The sequence below is a fragment of the Myzus persicae genome, unplaced genomic scaffold, assembly GCF_001856785.1.
Source record: "Myzus persicae strain clone G006 unplaced genomic scaffold, MPER_G0061.0, whole genome shotgun sequence".
Taxonomy (NCBI): Eukaryota; Metazoa; Arthropoda; class Insecta; order Hemiptera; family Aphididae; genus Myzus; species Myzus persicae.
In genome coordinates this window covers 453,954-478,437 of record NW_019102620.1, presented here as the reverse complement: position 1 = coordinate 478,437, position 24,484 = coordinate 453,954, and the positions used below count along the sequence as shown (strand labels likewise).

General features: G+C 29.2%; 1 protein-coding gene and 1 long non-coding RNA gene across 3 annotated transcripts in view; both read right to left on the bottom strand.

The window, feature by feature from the left end:
- Positions 1-2,386: 2,386 nt before the first annotated feature.
- On the bottom strand, positions 2,387-6,438 carry LOC111032785. 2 transcript variants are annotated; one of them, XR_002604343.1, is made up of 4 exons: positions 5,485-6,438; positions 4,775-5,026; positions 3,107-3,335; positions 2,387-2,831 (listed from the first exon to the last, which is right to left on the bottom strand). It is a non-coding gene; the product is annotated as an uncharacterized LOC111032785 (long non-coding RNA). The 2 variants fall into 2 exon arrangements; XR_002604342.1 differs by lacking the exon at positions 3,107-3,335 and having other exon boundaries at positions 5,485-6,331.
- A 3,967-nt stretch (positions 6,439-10,405) lies between these two features.
- Positions 10,406-24,484, bottom strand: part of LOC111032767 (arrestin homolog) — a 42,400-nt gene continuing 28,321 nt past the window's right edge. The window contains exons 7-8 of the mRNA XM_022313220.1: positions 21,388-21,517; positions 10,406-11,219 (exon numbers count right to left, since the gene is read on the bottom strand). Coding sequence (XP_022168912.1) covers positions 11,184-11,219; positions 21,388-21,517 — 166 coding nt within the window. The 3' untranslated portion in view covers positions 10,406-11,183. The remainder of the gene's footprint in view (positions 11,220-21,387; positions 21,518-24,484) is intronic.

Sequence of the window (24,484 nt, the reverse complement as noted above, 5' to 3'; positions counted from 1 at the left end):
TACACATTTTCAGTGACGGAAACAAAAGTATATTCTACTGGTAATTATTTGCAATTTTCAATTCTCTGATATTATTATTTAGTAGTTACCTGCAGGCGATTATCAACAATTATTATTTTGAGTACCAATTATACTTTCTATTTATACCCTATCCCGTTTAAGGTTACATACTCGTAAACTACATTTTGTGTCATTTTTTTTAATTTAAGTTTCCGACGAATAGTTAGTGTCATCAATGTACTGTGTTAATGTTTTTAACTATTGCATCTGCACAATATGCAATATAGTGAAATAAGGGCTGCGGGAAAATAATTATTTATAGCAATTTCTTAATGATAATGTTTTTACCATCGTCACACACCTGCGTGAATAAGGCGTATACCCACGAATATATTTACATAACTGCATATCATCCCCTTATATTTACAATAGCATTTTAACGATGAAACACTTACAATTATATCACACGAAAGACTAAAGTGCATCTCTTTATGTAGTTTTTTTTTTATTAGCTTTTAGTTTTACTATTACAATTTACAGCTTAGCAATTATTATATATCTCTTTATGTAGTTATGTGGTGTATATTTTTATGTATTTAGTATCAATGTTTGTATGACTACGCTGAACGATAATCTACGCCGACAAATTAAAAAATCAACCAAGTATTTTAATATTTACATTCGATTTGGAAAAAAATTAAAAAAATTATGTTTATTACCATTTACGACTTGGGCGGTGTTATTACATCAATTTACAAGACGAAGTTCAATAATAACCACATTATGTCAATTGCACTTTTTACTACGTCAAATATTCGCTCCTCGTCCACCTATACTAGGTCATATTATAATAGTGAGTAATACTGAATAGGTATATGTTAATTAGCTATTTATTCATAGCAGCAGAATAATCATCACGTCAGTTGTGATACATAATCACAGTAGAGTTATAACAAAATATAATAAAATATCTCCTCACTAGAACATCATAAGTACGGTCGTTACCGAACTAAAAACAAATGTGTTTTGAAGTAATCGAGTTTAAACTTTAAATATTTTGATCAATGTTGAAATATGCACATGACCAAGTTCGTTCGGGATTTATTAGATCATTTACTTCTTGGTTAGGTTTGACATGCAATCCAATAGAGATAGCTATGAAAATGTATGTCATGTTACAAGGATTTCAAATAAACGATACTTAACCATAGGTAGCTAGGTAACGTATGATTAGTCGATTATCGATCACACGTTGTGTTGTTTATGTTCCTGCAGTATTAATTTAATTTATAAATGCATAAAATGAAAACATAAGTTAAATCCGCTAGTGAAATTTAAACAGTTTACATATCTGAAATATTTTATGATGAAAAAGGGAAAATTTCGAGAGGAGATCCGAATTTTTTTAATGAAGCTTTTAAGTGATTTTTAAGCGTTTATTTAATAATTTTAGGGGCTTTAAATCCCAAATCCTTTTCATAACACAAAAAGTGTTTTACATCCAATCTTATAGTTTGCCCTCTGGATACGATATAGGTACTGCATTAGTATACTACATCACATTATTATGCTATAAAAGTACACAAGTGACAAGCAAGTGGTGTGCCAACTGCCAAGAACATAACTCCAGCTGCACTACTCAACCATGAGAAATCGCATACTGTGTAATTCGAAACAAACAATGTTTTAATATCTACACTATAATGCAGCATCCCGATGATATAAACTGGGTTATTTTTATTTTACTATACATAGTTAAATAGATGCAAAGATTGCATTCTTTCGTACTACCAGCCATGTTTCGTCTCACTCGAACAGTACTTCGTACCCACCTATATTCAAGGACGTCTTAGGCTTTGCAGGGGCCCATGAGTACCAGAAGCTCCTTTAGTAGGTCAAAAAAAAAAAAAAATTGAATAAGAAATAAGAATTAAAAACATCAAGAGCTTATTTTGTTTGATGACTTTCTTAGTTGTTAAACATCAATAAAAGATACCTAATGTAATTGCACACAGTTATTTAGTATTATTTATTTAACATTATTTATTTAGTATTATTTATTTAACATTATTTATTTAGTGTTATTTATTTAACAGTTGACATTTACCTAAGTTCTTTTTTTTTATAGACGGTCGTTTTAATACTTTACAGCTTACAATTTAAAGTTGTAATTTCTATTATTCGGGGCCTCCGTCTGGCTGGGCGATAGCCACATCCATTTATAGAGTATAAAGGCGGAACTGCCTATATTGTACTCGGATTGAGTACTTTTCACTGTTCGCGATCGACATTGGGATTTTGGACTTTTGCGCAAAGATTTCACTCTTGTTGTTCAGTATATAGATTATAGGTGTATATAATAACGCAATTATTGACCACGGCCAAATCGTGTATAGACGAGTTTGTATAGGTACGTATATTTGCTTTATTAATTTATTCTTCAACAAGATAATGGGCTCCACTGAACATGGTCGTGCGACGGTCCATATTATATATATTATACCCGAATTGTTAACTTCTCCGGAAGAATGACGTGGCTTAAAAGCATATTATTATATGCCCGGTCCGGAATCGAATCCGACAGGACCTCACTTGCGTCTGCCGACCGTTTTAACGGTGGAAATATCACACTGCAGATATATTGCAATATATAATATATTATATATTATTATATGTTGTACGTCTTTATCGTCAATTTCCAAGTCGTTAGGCTCGTTGCGGTTTTGCTGGCCCGATTTTATTCGGGCATCCGATACATCGCTAAACTTGGTTGTACTTATATTTATATAGGTATATTGTATTAAACAGTCCCGATTTATAATGGAACATTGCTGAAACAAACACATATTTTAATATTATCAATCAAATAATTTCAGACGCATACAGTCTAGAACAGCGGTTCTCGACCTGTGGTACGCGGAAAGCTCGTAGGTGTATCACAAATAAAATATAAAAATATAATTAAATTAAATTCTATACATGTAGAATAAACGAATACACTATTAATAAGCAAAAAAAAGTTCAGGTGTTACTTGAAAAATGTCAAACTGTATAAGTGGAGAGGTTGAGAACCGCTGGGCTAGAACCATTATTTTATTCATTCTACCTGAAGTCACCCTTCTAAAATTAAACTTGATTCAAATGCATTTTCAGTGAGAAGGAGCTAAATATTGAACCCACGTATGAGATATTTTCCCTATCTTCTATATTTGAACACGTCCATTAAAAATATCAGTTTTGCTGGTACGAAAAATGTAGGTATTTAAAATCGTACGCAATCTAAAATCCGTTCAACAGACCTACTATTTTGTAAGTTTATTTCTCTCCAGATCGCACTGTGAAACAACGTAAGCAATATTTCAAGAAATAAAAACAATGGTGAAAACAAATATAATTAAATATATTATATATAGGTTATTAAGGAATATGAACTAATGTATTACAGTTATTATCAACAATTCGAATAACGTATAAATCATAGTATCATACTCTACTTACTATATCAATATACTATCAAAACGTTCGGATAACGGATATCAATACTAAATTAAACAAATTAAATTTATTTATCCCATTGTCGACTTTTGATGCTTACTAGCTTTTATTGAAACATATGGCTCTTGAGTTGCTTTAAATATTATAATATTTTGTTATATCAAAAACTTGTAAATAGCACTACAAAAATCTTAATAATTGTTTCTATCGTTTAAAATTTGTCAAAATTATGTTATGATTAGTTGTGACTGTGTATCAAATCGCCTACCTCTTAAGTCTTAATGCATTTTAAGAATATTTTAATTTTGTCAATAACATTATAACGATTTTCTATAATATGTCTGGATTTCTTAACTGTGTCTATTTATCGCTTTACCAATCACAAATTCACGACCATGTTTTAAAACAAAAATAATTTGGGAATTCGGCTGTGAAATGAAACGGCGGCTAACGGGATACGACATATGTGTACCAAATTTAATAATGTTATGCAATATTTCATTTTTAGAGTAGAATTGTCTAATGTCGTCGGATTATATTTGTATTAAGATTTAAAATAAGAATAGTTTAATATTTTACTTAAATTATTATTTAATATACATGGGCATTGACCATTGTCCATTGGGTATAAATTGTATTATTTTCATTAAATCTATGTTATTTGTGCGTAATTCAGGAATCAGTGATTCATTTATCTCTTTATTTTAATTATGATGGTTAATATACGCATTATATAGTAATGTATGTTATTGTAAAAGTGAGACAAGTATATTTTTAGTGTGAGCGTATACGTTTTGAATATGAAATCCTAAAAACTCATATCAAATGTTACAATAATATTATGGTTTCATTATAATGGCATGTTAATACATTATATTGATATAATAAAGAAAAAAGAATTTTAAAAATTAATTTTAAATACCGATGTCTTTATGTCTATTTGAAATGGATTTTATCCCCCTAATTAATGATAAGAAAAGTAATTGAACAAAAAAAAAAAAATAGAAATTTAAAAATCGGTATTTTGAAATAGAGAACTTAAAACTTTAAGCATAATATTATCTGTGAGAGTTTTTTTCAAGAAGATTTTTTCATCAATTGTTGTTACAAGAAAGTGTTATATTTAAATTTGTCGAATCGTTCAGTAGTGTGTAATGGAAAATCAACGATTATTATTAAAGAATATTGTTTGGGAAAATTTGGAAGACTAGCTAGGTAACCACTTTTTTCTCAACGTTTATGTTTTATGATTATTATTGTAAATAAATAGCCCGCCTACCCACACTCTTAGACATCGGTAGCGACTCAAACAATTCGCGAACTTGACCGATGGAAAATGATTTTTTCTATTGATAAACATAATATATTTCTTGTATTTCTTTTTGTGCCCCGGTAATTTCATCGATGAGCCCGTCTACTTGGTAGGTCTTCTGCCGGGTCATGATAAGTGTGTGTATTTAACAGCTGCTGAAGTGTTGAGAACGATACTTCTTCACTGTCACAGTGTCACGAGTAGGGCTTCGGTACATACCTATATATATAAACACACATTAGACACACGGAGATAATACAATTTGTCATTTTGGTAATAAAATCGTGAGCATACATTTCACGTGCAAGTGTTATACGACGTAGTGTACTCGAGATCGTCAATGGAATATTATAGAATATAGAGTACCAATAAATGCTTGGGTATAATACGTTACTTATAAAGTTATGAGTAGGCAACCCTTTAAGTAGTGTTAACTCGATAAATGTAGTTGCACTAATTTCAGTTTGTACAAAACACTACTATAATTTTCAATGATTTAAACATGCAGTCAGCTCGCGAACAGAAATTGTCTTTATATTTTGGTAGGTAGAGCCGGATTTAAAGATCAGAGCCACTCTGGAGCAAAATATAATACTTGGTATACCTACCTATAAACTCCTTATCAAGGAGCCATTAAAACAACATATATTTTACGTATAGTACTATAATATGAATACCTATGTGAAAGATGCCGCGCTATAAATGTGTCGCTCTGGAGCAAAAGATTCTTTTGCACTTATGCTAATCCCGTCGTTGACTGTATATGTAGGTAAGTATACAAAGTTAAGAACGTTAGAAGTTATACTTTAGTTATTCCCACGTACAACTTAATATGATCGTCTTAGATAAATAACATTTTATGCCACGATACATACGTATATTCAAATTAGAGCGTTTTTTTTATTGAATTACGCATACATTTAACGAACATTAATTAGGTAAATTAATGAGTTGCAATTTTCGAATCGCCATTATAAAACCACCAGCATATGCACGCGCAACTATTCAGTGGAGACTATTCTTGTTTTGCTTCAGCAACACATATAACATTTGGTTCGTGGATGGGTGGGTGTATTTATCATTCAATGACTGATAAGTAATAATTATATAAAGTGTAAGAGTAGATCATAGTTTAAAAAAAAATTCACTCTAATGAATCATTCTATAGTAAACAATTAGTAATCGCCCAATTATTCAGTTTTTTATATTTTCAACTAAATACAGCCTTTGTCTGTAGGTAGGCGGGTTCTCAGAAATATTTTCAGCAACACATACTATTTTGAGGATAGTCACCACTACATCTATTGCACATACACATATACATGGGCCCACCTGCAATGCGAATGATAACACTTAATAAGTAAAAACGACGTTTTATGCACTTACTATTATAATCGCAAAAATCATGTGTAGATCATAAGTTATAACTTATAAGTAGACAAGGATACATCATGTCGATGTGGTATACCTATCTACCTAATAAAGTGTACGGTTTACACAAACAATATATATATAAAGCATTCAAACTATGGTCTTATAATCAAACAACCTGCAATAGCTGCAATTCAATATCAAAAAGGAACTTCAAAAGGCTTTTACCTTTTTTTTTGACTCGCAATCCACTTTTATGGGTTAAATTATTCTGCGGAGCTTGATATGTATATGGGTTGATTAGGAAAAAAAAACGTCAACATAAAATTGAAAGCCATATAATAAAATACTGTTTTATTAGAATAAATTGTAGGTATTCGGCTATTTAATATAATAATACCACTTTGACTGATTTTAGATTGGAATAAAAATGTATAAGTTAAAATTTCACATTATTATACACTGCACAAATAATACGTAGTAAATCTTATATTATTCATACAATATGTATTCAAAATGTTCATATTTTTATTTAAAGATTTTAAAATGTTTGAATTATTGCAGAATGTGTACATAAGTATGAACAAATAAATTTATTCTGCTGCTTATTGATTGTCAGGCGACCGAAGACCGCTGCAAAGAGTCACAATGAATACTTTATAGTACCTTCACTAACGTTCGTCAGTATTGAATTTATGTATTTTATAAGCCGTTCATCTGCACCATTTCAGTATATTCGACATGCCAGGTTAATAAGGTTTATACTTATATTTCCTTCAACCACTGGATTCAATAAATTGTACTTATAACAGTATAATACTCACTTATAATTACATAATTCGTGAATTGACATTTAACGCACGCGCGTTTACCGTCCGAACAGAAGGCATGAAAACAAATAATTCTATGTCTAAAAATGTGTACCTAAATGAATTGATTTACTCACTATATAAGCAACAGTCAACGTTTGTATTTAATTGTACGTTTGAAATCACGTTTTTACACTAAACTACAAACATTAGGCAATAGTAGTAATATCTGCAGGTATACTCGTAGGATTATATTATACTACCTGTCTACCTATGTATAATATTACACTGGTTTGAAATTATATTATATGTACCTGTATACTATTCATTCGGTAAAATGTAATCTGCAGTAATCGGAATTTTTTCGTTGTACATATACAGGTACTTATGATATATAGATGTTACTGTAATACATGCAGTGCGTAATCATACATAATAATATTATGTATACGTTCAATGTGCATTTTGTGAACTGCGCAGACAACTGTTAAGTCCCGTTCATTTTTTTTTGTTTTTAGACATTTCATAATATAATAGAGTATTAAGAATTTACTACAATAAATTATTATTGCGATTTATGTTGGTCATTAAAATGTTGTAAAGACAGTTTATTATAATATATATGATATATATTTAGAAGTGGTGAGGGTTTAGTTGTATGTACATTAACGCCAGTCGTTGTCGTTCATTTTATTGAATAAAATATTACAATTTCAAATTAAATTTGTAGTCTAAATGAAAACAAAACCATTTTGCAAAATTAAACTGTAATATAGTATATTATACAGATATAATGCTATACCGAGCTATTATTTTTATTTTTTTTTTAAACAAACATGCAGCAGACTTATATACCTCGGGGAACGATCATAATATTTGTTTTATTTTTTTTATGAAATTGTAACAGTACACAACTCCAGGCTTAGATCCCGAAAGGATGAAACGCAATATCATTGTTTTCAAATATTTAAAGGCACAGCAGTGGCCTACCCGACTCCTCTACAGGCAGCGGAATTGCTGTAAGACCTTTTTAAAAAAATACATATTTATGTATATATAATACAGTGTATTTTAATGTATGGAATGTAACGATGTAATTTGAACTACATGATTAAACTACGATGAATGTCTTACGTTACCTAAGTAATTTAAACGTATTTATGTACATATACACATTATATATTATTATATCAACATTTTGCACATCATAATGATATGGCGATGAGAGAATGGGAGAAACAAACTGTTTATTAAAATATTGTTAAATATTATTTATTACTTTAAATAGGTACTTACGTAATAAATCATTTTTTATTTAATAATAGCATACGAATAACGAAATAAATAATAATTATCTATACATTTACACACATAAATTAAAGATAATTTCATAGTTTTATATGTTTGTTATTAAATGTATCAAATAAATGGCTAGTAAATTATCAAATGGCATTTTTAATTAAACTACTTTATATTTTCAAGATTCAGTACAGGACTAGCGATATTTAATAATACGTATAGATAATATTTCCATGTAAGTACTTATATTAAATCTTTAAAAATAAATCAGTCTTATAATACCTACGTGGTTATGGAAAAAAATTTAAACAAAATATTAAAATTTAAAACCATAGTTAAAAAGTATTTTTTCATAGGCTCATTTATGTGTTCATAACTAATTTTAATGTAATAAACATAAAACCAAGTAACCAACACACTGTTTAATAGTGCTTCAGCACATTAGGTTTTTTACAGAATAAGCTATGTAATATAGCTATTATATTGGCATATGGTATTATGGTAGAATAAATATATTTTTATCAATTATAACTGATACAATTATTGTTTCATACTTACTAATATAACGACCTGTGCCCAGTGATGTTTTCGTAAAAAACTTGAAGGTAGATATGTATACGTTCGTTTATGAACTTGACTCAATTAAAGTGTTCAATGATTATTGTTATTATTTTATAAGCGCATGACTATAATCACTAATCGGATTCGATCCTTCAAAAATCCTTAAATTAAAAAAAAATCTGCACTAATCGCGGTGTTGGATGATGATGAACTATATAGGTATACCGATATCGCAAGGTACGAGTTATACAATATTGGTTTTAACCAATAAATTCTAATGTTTTTTGATATATGACAATAAATAATAGAACAAAATAAGGATTGCTTAATTTTTAAAAATGTCGAAGCACACGAGTGTAATAGGTGCGGTTTAATATTGTACTATTTTTACAGGGTATATGTTAATTCTCCGAATGGTTAATCGGTATACACCGTGCACCTGCGTATACTCTCAAAAATACCACTACCGGCACTACCTACGCCTATTAAGTCTAGGTATTAAGCATCAAATATATCCTAAACAATAATTGTTCATTAGTTGTCGCCGATATTATAGTTGATGATTGATATACAGTGTATTGATATTCACTAAATACTTATTGAAACAAAATAACGAAAATTTAAAACGACGTTGTTTTGTTATAATATAATAAATTAATATTATCATTTGACTATTACCATTAAAGTTGGTATAGATTTCACGTCACACGTACGATGTACTATGTATTATCTCATCATCTCATTATATATTGACATGTACTTATCTCTGGATATTTTTTGAAAAATGTTGATCTCTAATTTAAATACAATTACGTCATCATTTCGCAATCGATAGTTGGTTGTCATTCCATGTCAAAATAATTGTTATTTTCAACTAAGTATTATTGTCTCTTAGCATCTCAGCTTATGTTGGCTCGCAAACGGCTATAGAATATCTGAATAATAGACTGATAACACTATGACAGGCAATATAGCCTGTCAAGAATAATTTATAATGATTTATTAACATTTTTATTAGTTTTCCAAAAAAAACCACAAATAAATTTGTTCATAATAATTTTTTAAATAATAATTTTTTTTTTTTATTAATGATAAGGCTTCAACAGCTTAGGTTATTAGCCTACAATTATTTATTGTGAATATGGTAATACACATTGAAATTATTATAATAAAGACCATATAAATCTATTTGTTAAAACAGAATTTATTTTCGATTTTTAAATGGCACTTTGGATTATAAGGTTATAATCTTTGTTTTGAATTAACCAATAATAATGTCGATGTCTTAAAATACCTGTATTGGATTTAATTCCAGTATAAAAAACTAAATTTAATTTAAATGTTTTCAAAGAAATAAAACTCAAATTGCTAATATTTTACGGCCTTCATTTCCTGGTCTATTTGTTATTAAAGAAATAATAGTTTTCTACTCATTAATATTTTATATTTGAACATTTTCATTCGTATATGCGATGTATAATTGAGTGTTTGCATGGATATTGTATGTATGCATATTATTATATTAGGATAATATTAAGGAATTGAAAATATACAAACATTATACGATTTATTAATTATCATGTATAATGTATAATATAGAGTCATAAGTTATAAATTATAACCTTATTATTAGGTCAATAAAGATAATACAATATTATAAATTAAGTATTTGAAGTGAATATGAGAATAAAATATGTGATAACACAAGTAAATAATAAATACAAGTAGGAATTGTCATCTATATAAAGTACTACAAATATAAATTAGGGCGTCATTACAGTTGGGGTCCAAGTTTTAAGTAGACAGATTTTCATATCCGACTGGAACATTTTCAAAAATATAAATTATTCCTCTTTCTCTTATAACAGAATCATTAGTCGTGTCTTTTAATTAATATTATTAGTCGACCTTCGACTTGATTAAATTATGATGAGTGATGACTATAGAAAAACCGTTTTATTATTATTTTTTCTCGTAAACAATAGTAGCACTTTTTTCTACTTTCTGGGGTGTCTCGATACAAAAAAAAAATAAATGTATTTTTTAAATATGTTTATGCTCAATAAACAATCATAAGATAGATATGACGATAGGTAGTGTTTAGTAATTTTTATTTTTGTAATGAACATTGTTTAATATTATCACTTAAGTCTTAATATGTCTGCGAATTATGTGGTAAGTACGTATTTGGTTGATGAGTCGAGGAGCTTTTTCAAATGTGTGGCGCCTCCTACTCACTTTGCGAATGACGCCCCTAAAATGCAAACAACTACAGTCTACAAGAATACCTATAAGTCATCTACGCAAAACCATGTGTGAACATGATGGTTATTAGATCATGACGATATTGTATGTGACGTTTTCTTTTCCGGCTAAAAACAAACAATAAACAAAATTAATGCCAAACGAAAAACATCGGTAATTATTTATTTATTAAGCATGGTAAGATTTAAACATTTAAAAGTAGTATACGGTCATGGTGGAAATCAGACGTTGTCGCACTTATCAATAACGTCTATGAGCAATGCAATACCTACCAATACGCAGCAATGTGTATAATTCGCTGGGCAATTACGTACTTGATTAGTCATTATTAATTAATTAAACAGCGAGTTGCATGTATCTACATTTTTTTTAAATCAGTAGTATTCGCCTGTCATTGTTATTATCGGCTAATGTTTTTTTTTGCCAACATCAATATGGTATATACAATTTGTATGATATTAAGTATTACCTATATGATGGTTGTGCAATAGTGAGTATCATGATTATAAAATATTTTGACGAGGCAAACTTTGACGTCAATCGGAATCACTAAGTCTAAATACCGGTAGCTGCGTGACATTTTTTTTCATTTTACAGTGACACTTTTCGGAAACCTGTGCTAGAATAAAATGTTTGCAAAGGGGAGTAAGGGAGTGGATTAATTTAACAGCAAAGCGCATACAAACATTTTTTAAAGCATCATTGGTATTGGCCTAACATTGTTATTATTGTTATTATTGAGTAATGCTTTTAGTCAACACCAAAGTAGTATGACATACAGTATTGTGCATGGTATTAAGTATTATGATGGTTATAGGTTAGGATAGGTTAGTTAGGTAACGTTTTAATTATTAATTATTCATCATAGTTATATAATATTTTCACAAGGCAAACTCTGACTGCAATCAGAAACACAGAGTCTAGGTACCAGTAGTATCTAGCTGCATGATGTATTTTTATTTTACAATGACACTTTTCGGTAACCCGTGCAGGAATAAAATAAATTTAAAATGGAGTAAGTAGAAAACTAGGGTATAAATCAAACAGAAATCGGTGTCATAAATGCCACTGAGGCCGACCTAATCTAATCCTCAGGTCTACATTATATTATTATTATTGGCAGATAGCCTCCCGAAAGGAATTGAGTAATGACAAGTCGCACGCAAATAAGACAAAAGATAATTGTACATTGCATAATATTATACAAATGCGCCGAGGCGTTCAATACAACAATAATAATTATGAGTTAATATCACAACATTATAATCTATAATCTCAATAATGTCAGATACACACGTCGATGTTAATAATAATAATTTTTAAATCGCACAACGTTGTCTATGAAGATATATCTATGAGTTATGATTTACAAGACTGAAAACATCATATTATAATATTATTTCATACATCACTGATAATGAATAAATACCTATAGTTTATTTAAGAAATATATGAAAAAAATAATAAATGCAAAGTAATAATGCAAGTAATTTATTACAATTTCTCAAATTTGCGTAGGTATCCAGAATATGGACCTAAGTAGGTTTGAGGATATAAAAAATGATAAGAATCGGTTTCACGCGTGAACATTTTTTCGGCTCTCGTTAGCAGATTATCGGTTTTGTATTTCATATCATAAAGAGGTTCCAAAGAATTGGGTTGGGGGAGGATAAGTAGGGTGGTTGCCACCTTACCTTGGACTTTTTTCTATATACTTTTCACTGTTTAATGTTTCAGGTTAATGGTCATAATTATGATATTATATTACGATTTACGATATGTATAGGGTCTAAATCATCATTAAATTTATGAATATTTTTTTAGTTGTTTTCTATTCGTTTATATTTTATATTATGAATCTACATTTGTATAAAAAAATTATATTATTTAAAAAGTAAACGCCTTTCTGGCTTTGTTTACTAGTTAACATAATATGGTATAATATATTTCCTATATAGGTATCAAAATGTACAATTTTCGAATTTGAAAACAAGATTGATACTATAATTATAAAGTCCATATAAATCTATTTGTTAAAGCAGAATTGACTTTCGATTTTTAAATAGCACTCTCTGGATTATAAGGTTATAATCTTTGTTTTGAATTAACCTATAAAGAATTATTTCTCTAATACTGTCGATGTCTTAAAATACATACATAAGATTTAATTCCAATATAAAAAAAAATGTAATTTAGTTGCTTACGAAAAATAAAACGCAAATTGCTAATATTTTACATTCGTCATGTCCTGGTTAATTTATTATTATAGAAAAGAGTTTTGTATGTATGTATTATTATATAATTTTATATTAGAAAATTTCCATTCGTATACTCGATGTGTAATTGAATTTTTACACGGATTTATGCGCATTATTATATTAGGACAATATTAAGGAGTTGAAAATATATAAACATTATACTATTTATTAAAGTATACAGTCATAAGTTATACAATATAACGTTATTATTAGGTCAATTTGAGAACAATGTTGAGAAATATAACTTCATATATATATATATATGTATAGAAAAATAGGATAAATTAAAGTGGAAAAAAGCTTGCGGTATTACATTACATAATATTAATGTAATTTAAAACTATAAAATATATATTATGATAAAAATAAAAACAACTATACATTTTACTCATATAAATTCCGGTGGTAGGTACTTCAAATTAGACAATCAGCATTCACTTATTTTTTTACCAACATACAAGGTAATAAGATTAAAATTAATGAATACGCCAATTACTAATTAGAAATAAAGCAGTTAATTTATAGTAGACTTTAATGTTTGGACCCGATAAAAACCACCAATTTAAACAGAAAATCTAGCATATTATATTGTATACTTGTTTTTATTGTCGATGTTACTGAACACTACCACAAAAAAACTTTTGATGGTGTAATAATTTAAGTTACATGTAGGTACCTATATCATACAGTAAGATATCAGGTAATAGGTATGTAATTTGTTGACTATTTAAAATTACAAATTAATCAATAGGTATTATTGTATGAATAATATGTCAATATTAAATCATATAGTTTAAATAATGTTACCACTAACAAGCATTTCGCAGCGACACCCAAGGAACGAGTAAGAACAAAATCATTTTGAGACGGTTCTAAACTTTTTTTCTGAACAGCGTAATAAAACATAGAAGATTATGACAGTCTGATAATTATTATTCATTAATTATCACCGAACAGCGTGGTTTGTAACCTCTAGATAGGTTAGTGACAAGTGTGTCCAACAAAAATTGACAAACATTTTCTTTTTTCTTTTTCCCCAGTGAAAATGTATAGCTTTAGAGTTTTGAATATAAATAAGCATCATAAAGCGCTTTATAACAGCTTTTTTTTAAAAATTTTAACCACTTTTTTTCAATCATCCAATCTCTAACAAAAAATAGTAATAAGTAGTGGTTGAACATTTAATTTATACTGAAAACTTTTTTGACCAATTAAATAAGGAAACTAACAACGTTATTGAACATTTTAAACTTAGGTACTGAAAAATTCTCCTAGTCCCAAGATAAAGAAATATTTGTATTTCAGTTTCAGTTTCGTAAAAAAAAAATGATTAATTGCTGAATATTGCATGATACTACTTTTCATAAACCAGTTTAATTATCAGATCATTATATTTAGCATCTAGGGTACCATATCAATGATAATAATCAAATAACATAGTGCTAGGCACTCCTAAACGTTCTACAGCTGCAATTACTGACAGTAAATGCTCATAATATTGTAAAATGTTTTCAAATTGTTATGATGGACTTACTATGTTTCTGACCTAACCTAACCATCTCGAGCTTATTATTATAAATGCAAAAATTAAATATTATGAATCATTATAGGTATATCATGTATTGTGTATTAATATTATGTAATTTAATAGTTTATTTATTTGGATTTGCTGTTTTCTCAAATTAATTATACCTACAAATTGTCAAAAGTATCAATATTTTGCAAAAGATTGGTTGAGCTTGAGCTTTGAAAATCATATAAAATATATAAAATGTTAATATAAAATATTTTTGATGAAATAGAGGTTATTTATTTACAATGAATTACAACAAAATCTGTTAAAACTGGTGAAATACAAATATTTCTGTTTTTGTTAGTTTTTATCAGAAGTTATTTAACCAAAATAGGTACTGGCGGGAGTTCTCGAAAATACTTTTGACTTACTAAATATAACTCCAATAGTGCCAAGTCAGCAACTAGACCACATTATCTACCAGATACTATCTTTCTAAGTTGGACATTTCAGCATTTTTTCCGCCCCAAGATATGACGATACTACCGAAGAGACTTCCAAACAACATACATCACATGATCTTTATTGCATGCGCTTGATCTAAAAATAGTTTTAGACAATATTTGAAGATCCAAAGTTTGCAGGAACCTTTTACGAGTAACATAAAATATGAAATGAATTTTGATTAATTCAAACAAAAAGAAACATAGCAAGTTACTTTATATTCTTTCATATGAACAAGGAAAATGTATGCATAATAATTATGTTTTAGTTAATACGTAATCATGACAACGAAAACATTAAGAAAAAACTCTTTCTTTGTCAGAAACAAAAAATCTTGTATCCAGCCCAAAATCATATTTATGATTGAAAAAATGTTTTCATATTCGTTGACAAAACTGAGTTCAGTAATGTACCCATTGATTTGAGACCCAGAAAAACTATCGCTATCGAATTTCTCGAACACACTGTACACAATATAATATTTATTTATTACTTTTACTTTTATTATCGTTATTATTATGTATATATGTCCCGTACATGGTAGGTACCTGTGTTTGATGATAGTTGGCGCCGTTATTTGTAGAAACTTTTGGGTCGTCGGGAGTTGTTGTCGTATAATATATTCTAATGGGTAATAATGTGGTGCACGCTTACTCGAATCTCGTACGCACAATCAAGTCGACCGCAAAATTAACGCCACGAACTCGAAATAAATTGTATTTCATGCATAGGTATACTGTGCCCGTCCAACCGACTCGGTTCGGTTAAGGTGACACTATATATGGCGAAGAGGTAGGTTAGCTAAGGCCTCTCAGTTTTTCAATTAGTCCTCTTCCACACTATAGTTTTTATGTCTAAATATTAATAAACGTTAGCTGCAGGATTTTAAACATATTACAATAGGTATTATGCTTTTGTGGTAATTATATCGTATGGGTAAACGATTTTGTGTTATAAAAAATGTATAGGTATACTTGTTAAGTTGTGTACATACGTGTGGTGTATCTATATAATTATGTTAGGCTATAATATATTATAGTGTTTACCGTATATCGGATTTAATTAGAAATCCCTACCTATCTAGTGATAATATGATTATTTTTATAAACTGTTTTTTTTTTTTTTTTAACGAAAATATGAATACGCCTACAACTATATACTAACACAATCAACATCATATTATACCTCTATTGATAAACGTTCGATACATATTAATATTATAAAATGATTACTATTTAAGACCTATAGAATATATTATAATAACGATATTATCATTAAAGACCTATTATACATATGAATTAACCTCATTAAATTCGCAATGCGAAATTCTGTTCTGGGCTATGACACTCCTTTATCTCGACTATTTTGAACTGATATTGGCTTATATTTGGTACCCGACTTCATAGAGTACCCATAATAAGCATACTATTATACTGATAATAAGTTATAGGTCAACAGATGCCTATTCTTATTACCTATAACCTGAAGTCTGAGATATCAAAATTGTTTCCCAGCGGCCACGGCGCGTTAACAACACAATAATGATGTAGGTAAAATATTTGCCTGCCCACGCGAGCACTCCGTCAAAATATAATATTATGTCGTGTCGTAAGAGCGGCAATGTAATATTTTTCGAACTCTAAAAAGCTGCCTGTTAACATTTAGTACGTTCACTATTATTCTGACTGTTGTGCGTAGGTACTCAGGTTATAATGCTATTAAAATATAGTACCGACGAGTAACCACACCCGAGAAATGGGTTTGATTCAAAAACGGAAAACGGCGAAAAAACGTTTATTATGCAATATAGTTACAATAATACATGCCGTTCTAAACCTAAAAAAGGTATCTTAAAAAATTAAAATGTTGGGAAAACCAAAAAACAAGATTTGAAATATTATGATGCACCCATACTCATATGAGCTAGCTGTTCCTGTTACAACATTTTTCATACATTAAAAAAAAACTATATTAACCATTGCCAATGGCATGACAGACATGTCATGACATATTCTGCGATAAGACAACTCCACAGGTAATTAATTAACTAAATACTAAATGAAGAGTTACCAATATAATATTATATGTCGAAGTATTTCTTAAAATATATTATATTATTAAAATGTATACGTGTAGTTATAGATGATATATTATCTTTAAAAATTATAATTTATTCCAGAGAAAATCTTTCTATTCGTGATATAAACGTAATATTTTGCAAATTAATTAGAAAATAAGTTATTTCAATGTGATTTTAATGTTTTTTATGTCACATACTTTTTTTTGTTAGTATTTACTCAGATTTACCGTGGGGTATTACCCGTTTCCTCCTTAGCCATTTTCCGCTCAAAACTTAAAAGATATAATTCCTGTTTTCATCAAAAATATCGGTGGAAACTGGAAAGCATAGCCAAAATGAGATAAGGAAAAAAAAGTCGTATCGTATGAAAGTGGGAAAATCCTTGGTAGGTTAAGTAGGTCTAACAGATATTAAATTTAGAACTAAATCGTTCAAAAACTCCAAACGTTTAATCTTGATCAGCGTATTTGTAGAAATCAACCGATCTATTAAAATTATATTTATTTGTATATGTACATTATTGACAATTTTTTTAAAAATCAAACGATTTATGAAAATTATTTATATATTTAGCGCTTATGTCATATGTGGGGTATTACAGGTATAGAATATTAGATTGGCACTTATGTTCTACAATTTTTGGCGCAGTACATTTTGAATTTGTATAAATGCATAAGGTGTTTTTTGTTTATATTTATTAGTAAGTTAAAAAAAAACGTCATTCCGTTTAATCCGGATTTTCGATAATCCGGATAGAGTCCGGTCCCATCTAGTCCGGATTAGCGAGACTCTACTGTATTTTGATTCGGCAGTACCTGTTCTAGTTGTCAAACAATTAATAGTTAACACTGTTATTAAAGCAGAATTTACTGAGAGGAAAAGAGGTAAGAAAAATGTTGATTTTTTATGGTTTTAAATATGTTTTTGGTTATGGATAAAGATGTTTTATGAAAAATTGCATGCGCTTACACAACTGAGGGTAGGCACCACGCCACACCAAGCCAAAACACCCACGCATGGTTGTCACATTATTTGTACATGGTTCCCAAATAATAATTGGTGAAAATTTATCTTTTTCGTTAGATTCTTGAACAGACCCTCGTTAAAACGACTTTTTAACGCGTGTGTTGAACCAAATTAAAGTGAAAATCCGGCATTTCAGCTTGTTAAATTGATCGTGAGCCGTTACATAAGCCCATTCCAATTAAATCATTACGACACCAATAATATTGGAGATACAGTTGTCTGCCCGGACACGGCAGTCGGCAGAGTATATATAGAAGTGTAAATACGTTTGTACGTATACAGTGAACTTTTTCTTATATAATGCCCACTATATAATGTGCGGTTGGCGCCTACCCATATTATATAGCTATGTGCAAGACGATGTCGTCGTGTAAATCTAAGCTAAGTGCTCGAACCAAAAATCAAGTAGGTACTCGCCACGTATTTACTGTCATTCGATTATCTGAATTATAAAAATGAACAGGTATCGTTTAGAATTATCTCGAGGTTTATCCGATACAGTATAGTGCAAGGCAATAGACATCATTTTTTTTCTATTATTTCCGTTGAATACATGAAATACTAATAATCAATGTTATTACCTACGGACCTAATCAACTGCAGTAATATACCGGTACATTCAGGCCGTTCAGAAAATACATGTTGTACGGCTGTACAGAATAAAAATACGGACTGTTACTATTCGACATTGAGTAGGTATTTGAATACCAGAATACCAATCGATTGGAAATCATTAACTATTAATTCTGCTTTAGAACATTTAAATAAGTATGAACTATATAGTAAATTGTTTATCTCGGATGTTTAATTTATATGTATAATTATTGTTTTTTTATATAATACCCATTGATATTATGTGCGTCTACGATGATCTGGAATGTTATGTATACGTCTCGAATAACTCTACGATTTTAATTATATTATTAACTGACAATTATGGTTTGTGTTATTTCCATTAAGTGACTGCAGTTATATCAGTGTATATAGTATCAATTATGTCAAAACTATCAGCTCGCGTAGCAATATTCTAAAATGCAGCTGAGAGGGTATTGCAATATTTCCACTGCATTTTATCCGATCACACACCAATATCTGTTTGACATAACGGCTAATTGAAATGGAAACCAAATAGTATTTTATAAATACATATTTCTTACGATAACAATTATTGAAGAAACGTCGAGACTCGCGGAGAAACCGAAATATCAGCTTGCATGCAGTACACGGACAAGTCATCTGGATGACTCTGGATGGATCTGTTATTTGTGTGCATTTAATTAATAAGAAGTTTTATTGAATTCGCCCTTCTCGGAATAAATTAATTTAACGCGCCTTTTTGTGTCCCCCGCGAGGCGGGTGTATCTACACTATAATTTGCAATGTTCCACTCCCTCGAGCATAACACTATAACAGGCAAACGACGATGGGAAAAAAAAATAATTTCGACGCATGCTCATTTTACAGTTGTACACCCCTCGTACGCTCCCCGCCATCATTATACGTCATTGGACCTACTACTACGACGTCGCGAACAAATCTCAAAAGATTTTTTGTTGAAACTCAAATCATCGGATGCCGCACAATTTTATATAACTTTCTGAGAATTTAACGACACGGTGTCAATGGACAGCCCCTTAGCCGTCAAGTCCTCGGAGCTTATACTTTAATGTTATATGCATTACTTTTTGTGTTTATTGTGTACAGTTTCCGTTAACTGTGAACGTCTATCGCTATTTTCCGTACACCTAATACTAAGGCTCTACCTACTTACACACAATCTAGAGGTTCGGGGAACAATGAGAAATTACTAGTATACAGACGGCTTTTTTATTACATAAAATATCTGCTTTGTAAAAAAATGTGCTGTTAATTATTTGCGTACGTCAAATTATTACTCAAAAGCCAATATAATATATGCATGAATTACTGATAATGACGATGGGGAAAAAGATTTTTTTTTTTTTGCATGACATTTTGAGTTGGGTAACAATCATGATGATTATTGTTATTACATTTTGAGCTATAATATGATAATGATATGTCACGATGGATAATAATTAATAAAGTCATTATTGTATTGTATTTATATCTATAAAATGTTTTTAAAAGTTGATATCTGTATATTGGTGCGCTTAACCATTAATGTTATGGCAGCTATTTTATGGTTATAACCTCGCGTGCTGAATACCGATATGTACCTATATACCATTTAAGTATGCGCCTAGATAGGTACTGCTTTTCAACATGCAATAAAAAAAATATGTAATTAAACAAGTCGTAAGTATGCGTATAATATAATTATGAACGGTATTGCGAATTTTCATTTATACGTTGTGTGTAGAGTGAGTAGTGACCGACGTCCGTAGGTTACATAACGGGTCCATTATATTATTATGTTTTATGCGATAAACGCACATACTTAGCTACTCTTGGACTCGCGCGCTATAGTGTTATATTATTATATTATACGACTAAGACATCATACAATCCTACCGAAACGTGTCATTGTGCCAACAAACAAATAGGCAATAAAAATCCGATATGAGCAATTGAAGACTAAAAAAAATTGATTTCCGATCATCGGCAATATTATAACATCCCGTTTAACGGCCCTGCCCGCTTTGGTAAGTATTATAATCACCTACCTATCTTTACATAGGTATTATTATTATGTCGTGTATAATATGTTTAGGCATGTTAAATGTGCCGGATTTGGCAGTTTCCGAAACGTGAGACGAATAAAATAATGTCAATTCTGCGTATATTGCACGACAGCAGTGATATACCTATTGCGCCGGTGATGTGTTGATGTTATGTGTGTGCAGGAAAAAACCGATAAAATGTAATTAATACCTACATAATAGACTAATAAAAAATGTTTAAAAACCACTTACTTTTGAGTGCATGACGAGGAACGGCAGTTCGGCGGTTAGCTCGCCGCCCAGTGCGCCCAAGTACAGCTTGACCTTGACCGAATACGATACGATAATACCGAACACGTCTTTGATGTCAGAACTCGATATTCTGCAATCATTTTAACATTACGTGTTACGTTCTTATTTACATATGTACCCATAACGTCTATATATACTTGTATTATACATGGGTAGGTATATATTTAGTTTGGGTATACTTTAATAATGGTGAAAATTATAGATAGTAATAGTAACGCACACGTAACCTATTACGACACAAATCGACACAAGTCGGTGTACGTACCTATACTCTTTTCATTGTGCGTACATAATATAACAAATGTGTGCACACGAAAGAACGCAACGCATTTCACGTAGCCCCCCCCCCCCCCACGAGTACGATTACGGGCCCCTGTTTTGAGAGTTTTATTTTCGCCTATATTAATAGCCAATATGTATTAATAGGTAATGGTATCAATAGGTAAATTGCACATATGATATTAAACGCTACCAAATGATCAATATTATCAGACCTGCCGAGAGTTAGAATTTATTAAAACATCTGCAAGAAATGTCTTTAAAAATATAGCTATTGAGCATTATGTTTTTTTTATTCCCATAGGTATCTATCGTGTTTTAGATATAATCCAAGTAAGTGCGCTGCGAGTGGGGCGTGTGTGCTCATCTCGGTATGAAAAAAATTAGTGACGCGATGTGATGGCTGAAAGGACACACAAGTCTGATTTGTTTGTTTTGGCAGGAGTATTTTCGACAGTATCGATTTGATTTTCAATACTACGAATTTACAACATTTCAATTTTATTAGCTACGGCTTGAAAATCTAATCGGTACAATGTTTTTCGTGGGCTTCCTCAAAATAACATATAAAACTCAAAAATACAAAAGCGCAATTGTTTTTTATAAACATTTTAAGTTAAAATATCTGTGAAAATAAATGATGATTTAAATATTATTTAACTTTAAGCTCTTAGTTAATTATACTTATCTAACCATTTTATAATACACATTTTCAAAATATTTGAATTAATTTTGAGCTATTTTGTGCTACAAACCTAGACGTTAACAACAACATATAAAATAATATTATAATATAAGTATTGTATAATGTTTGAGATTTGGTGTTGGGAAAAATGTGTTACTACGCAGCACTGATAGAAAAATGAATTACTTATGGGCTATAGCAATATAAATATAATCTAATAAAATATCCTTAGAGATATAGGCTGACAGACCGTCTCATTCGGAATCGTTTTTCATTGCACACTATGATTTATCAATGAATTCAAATTTAACACATCCATTATGACCTTTTTAATGCCAAGGCGTACCTATACTATAAAGAAGAGCGACTTTACCGACTTTGTTTGTTTTTCAAAATTGTGTATCCGCTTTTTCTGAAATAATAGATACCTAACCTATCCATCATTTCTGTTGATTTGCTCTCAATCAATATAATATTTATTGTTACCGGGGGTCTTAATTTATTTACTCTTATGATATAAAGTTTACTTAATATTTTAGACAACTGTCTTTTTTTTTTATTACTCTAAAAGTCTATACTTTATAGATATTCAGTGCATGTTACAAATGTACAATTACTGAAGTTATAATTAAATAGTTGATTTAATTCTACCTTGTGAACAAGCACATAGGAAATTATTTCTTGATTAAAATCGAATATTGACAATATATTAAATATAATTTATAAAATGAAACAATAAGTGTACCTATAGTATAATAATTTATAAATAAGTGACTCTAGATAACATTTTTATTTTTTTCTGAAATATTTACAGTTGGAAAATCATTTCTTATATTAATAAAATTTGTAGACGTCCTTGGCTCTTGAGTTGTAACTCTAAATTTGCATAGTCTACTTATCCCTCACACACCACAGATAATAATTATATTTGTGTTCGACATTCTGGGCCACATTCCTCTCCTATTTATTATAATAATACTAACTCAGATAATAGCAATATTAGATATTTTATAATCCATATACATAATATAGTATATAATATATTTTACGTCTATATATAAGTACCTAATCGTATTATATTTACTTCATTTACATCGACGAAGGTATAAAAAATCTCAAATATGACAAATAAACTAAAATTTGTGTAATATATTATTATGATAGAAATAATGTTTTAAATAAGTTGTAACTCTTATTTAAAAAAATAAATTAGCTACATGAAAAATAAACAAACTATGTAAATTAAAAAAAATATATATGCAATTAGTATAATTTTAATTTGTTCTTAATGCTATAGTAATTAACTGTTTTTTGTTAAGGTTAGCTACTAACATTTTTTTTTTATTAAAATATTGTTTGAAGTTTATATTTTAAATTTAAATTTAATGTAAATCAGCAAAAAAAAAGAAAAGACAATGTTTACATTTTTCAATATTGTAATCAGAACTATGGTAAAGGAGAAATAAGGGTATTGTACTATTGTAATGCAGGATGTCTGAGTATTCTATAATAAAAATAAAATCTAAAAATACCTCTGTCCAAAAATGCGAAAATTTCACTTCAATTCAAATGTTAAACTTTTATAAAACAATTCATTGTATTCAAGTTTTTCGAGATATTTTAGATGTTTTATTCATCACAAACAAAATCTATGATTTAATTTAAATTCTTCATATTAAATAAACAATTTATGATACTCTATTATTAATACTAGACTTTAATAATTATGACATACCTGTAATACCTGTAATATATAAAAATGTTTACTTTGTCCAAAATAATATAATACATGTTTAATTTCATATTACATATTTAGGTCTTCAAAGTAAAAATTAAATTAAATTACTAAATTTGTTTAAATATTATTTTATTTCTATATCTGTATGATAGAAATTAAAATAAAATGATGAAGACATTTTTAGGTTATTTGGATTATTATTTTCATAGAAAAATAATTATTATGTTAACATGTATATTATAAATGTTTTTTTTTTTTTTTTTGGTTGCAATTCTTCTGTATTTTTTGTAATACCTGTTTAGAAAAAATGTTGACAAAGTTAAAAAAATGACCAA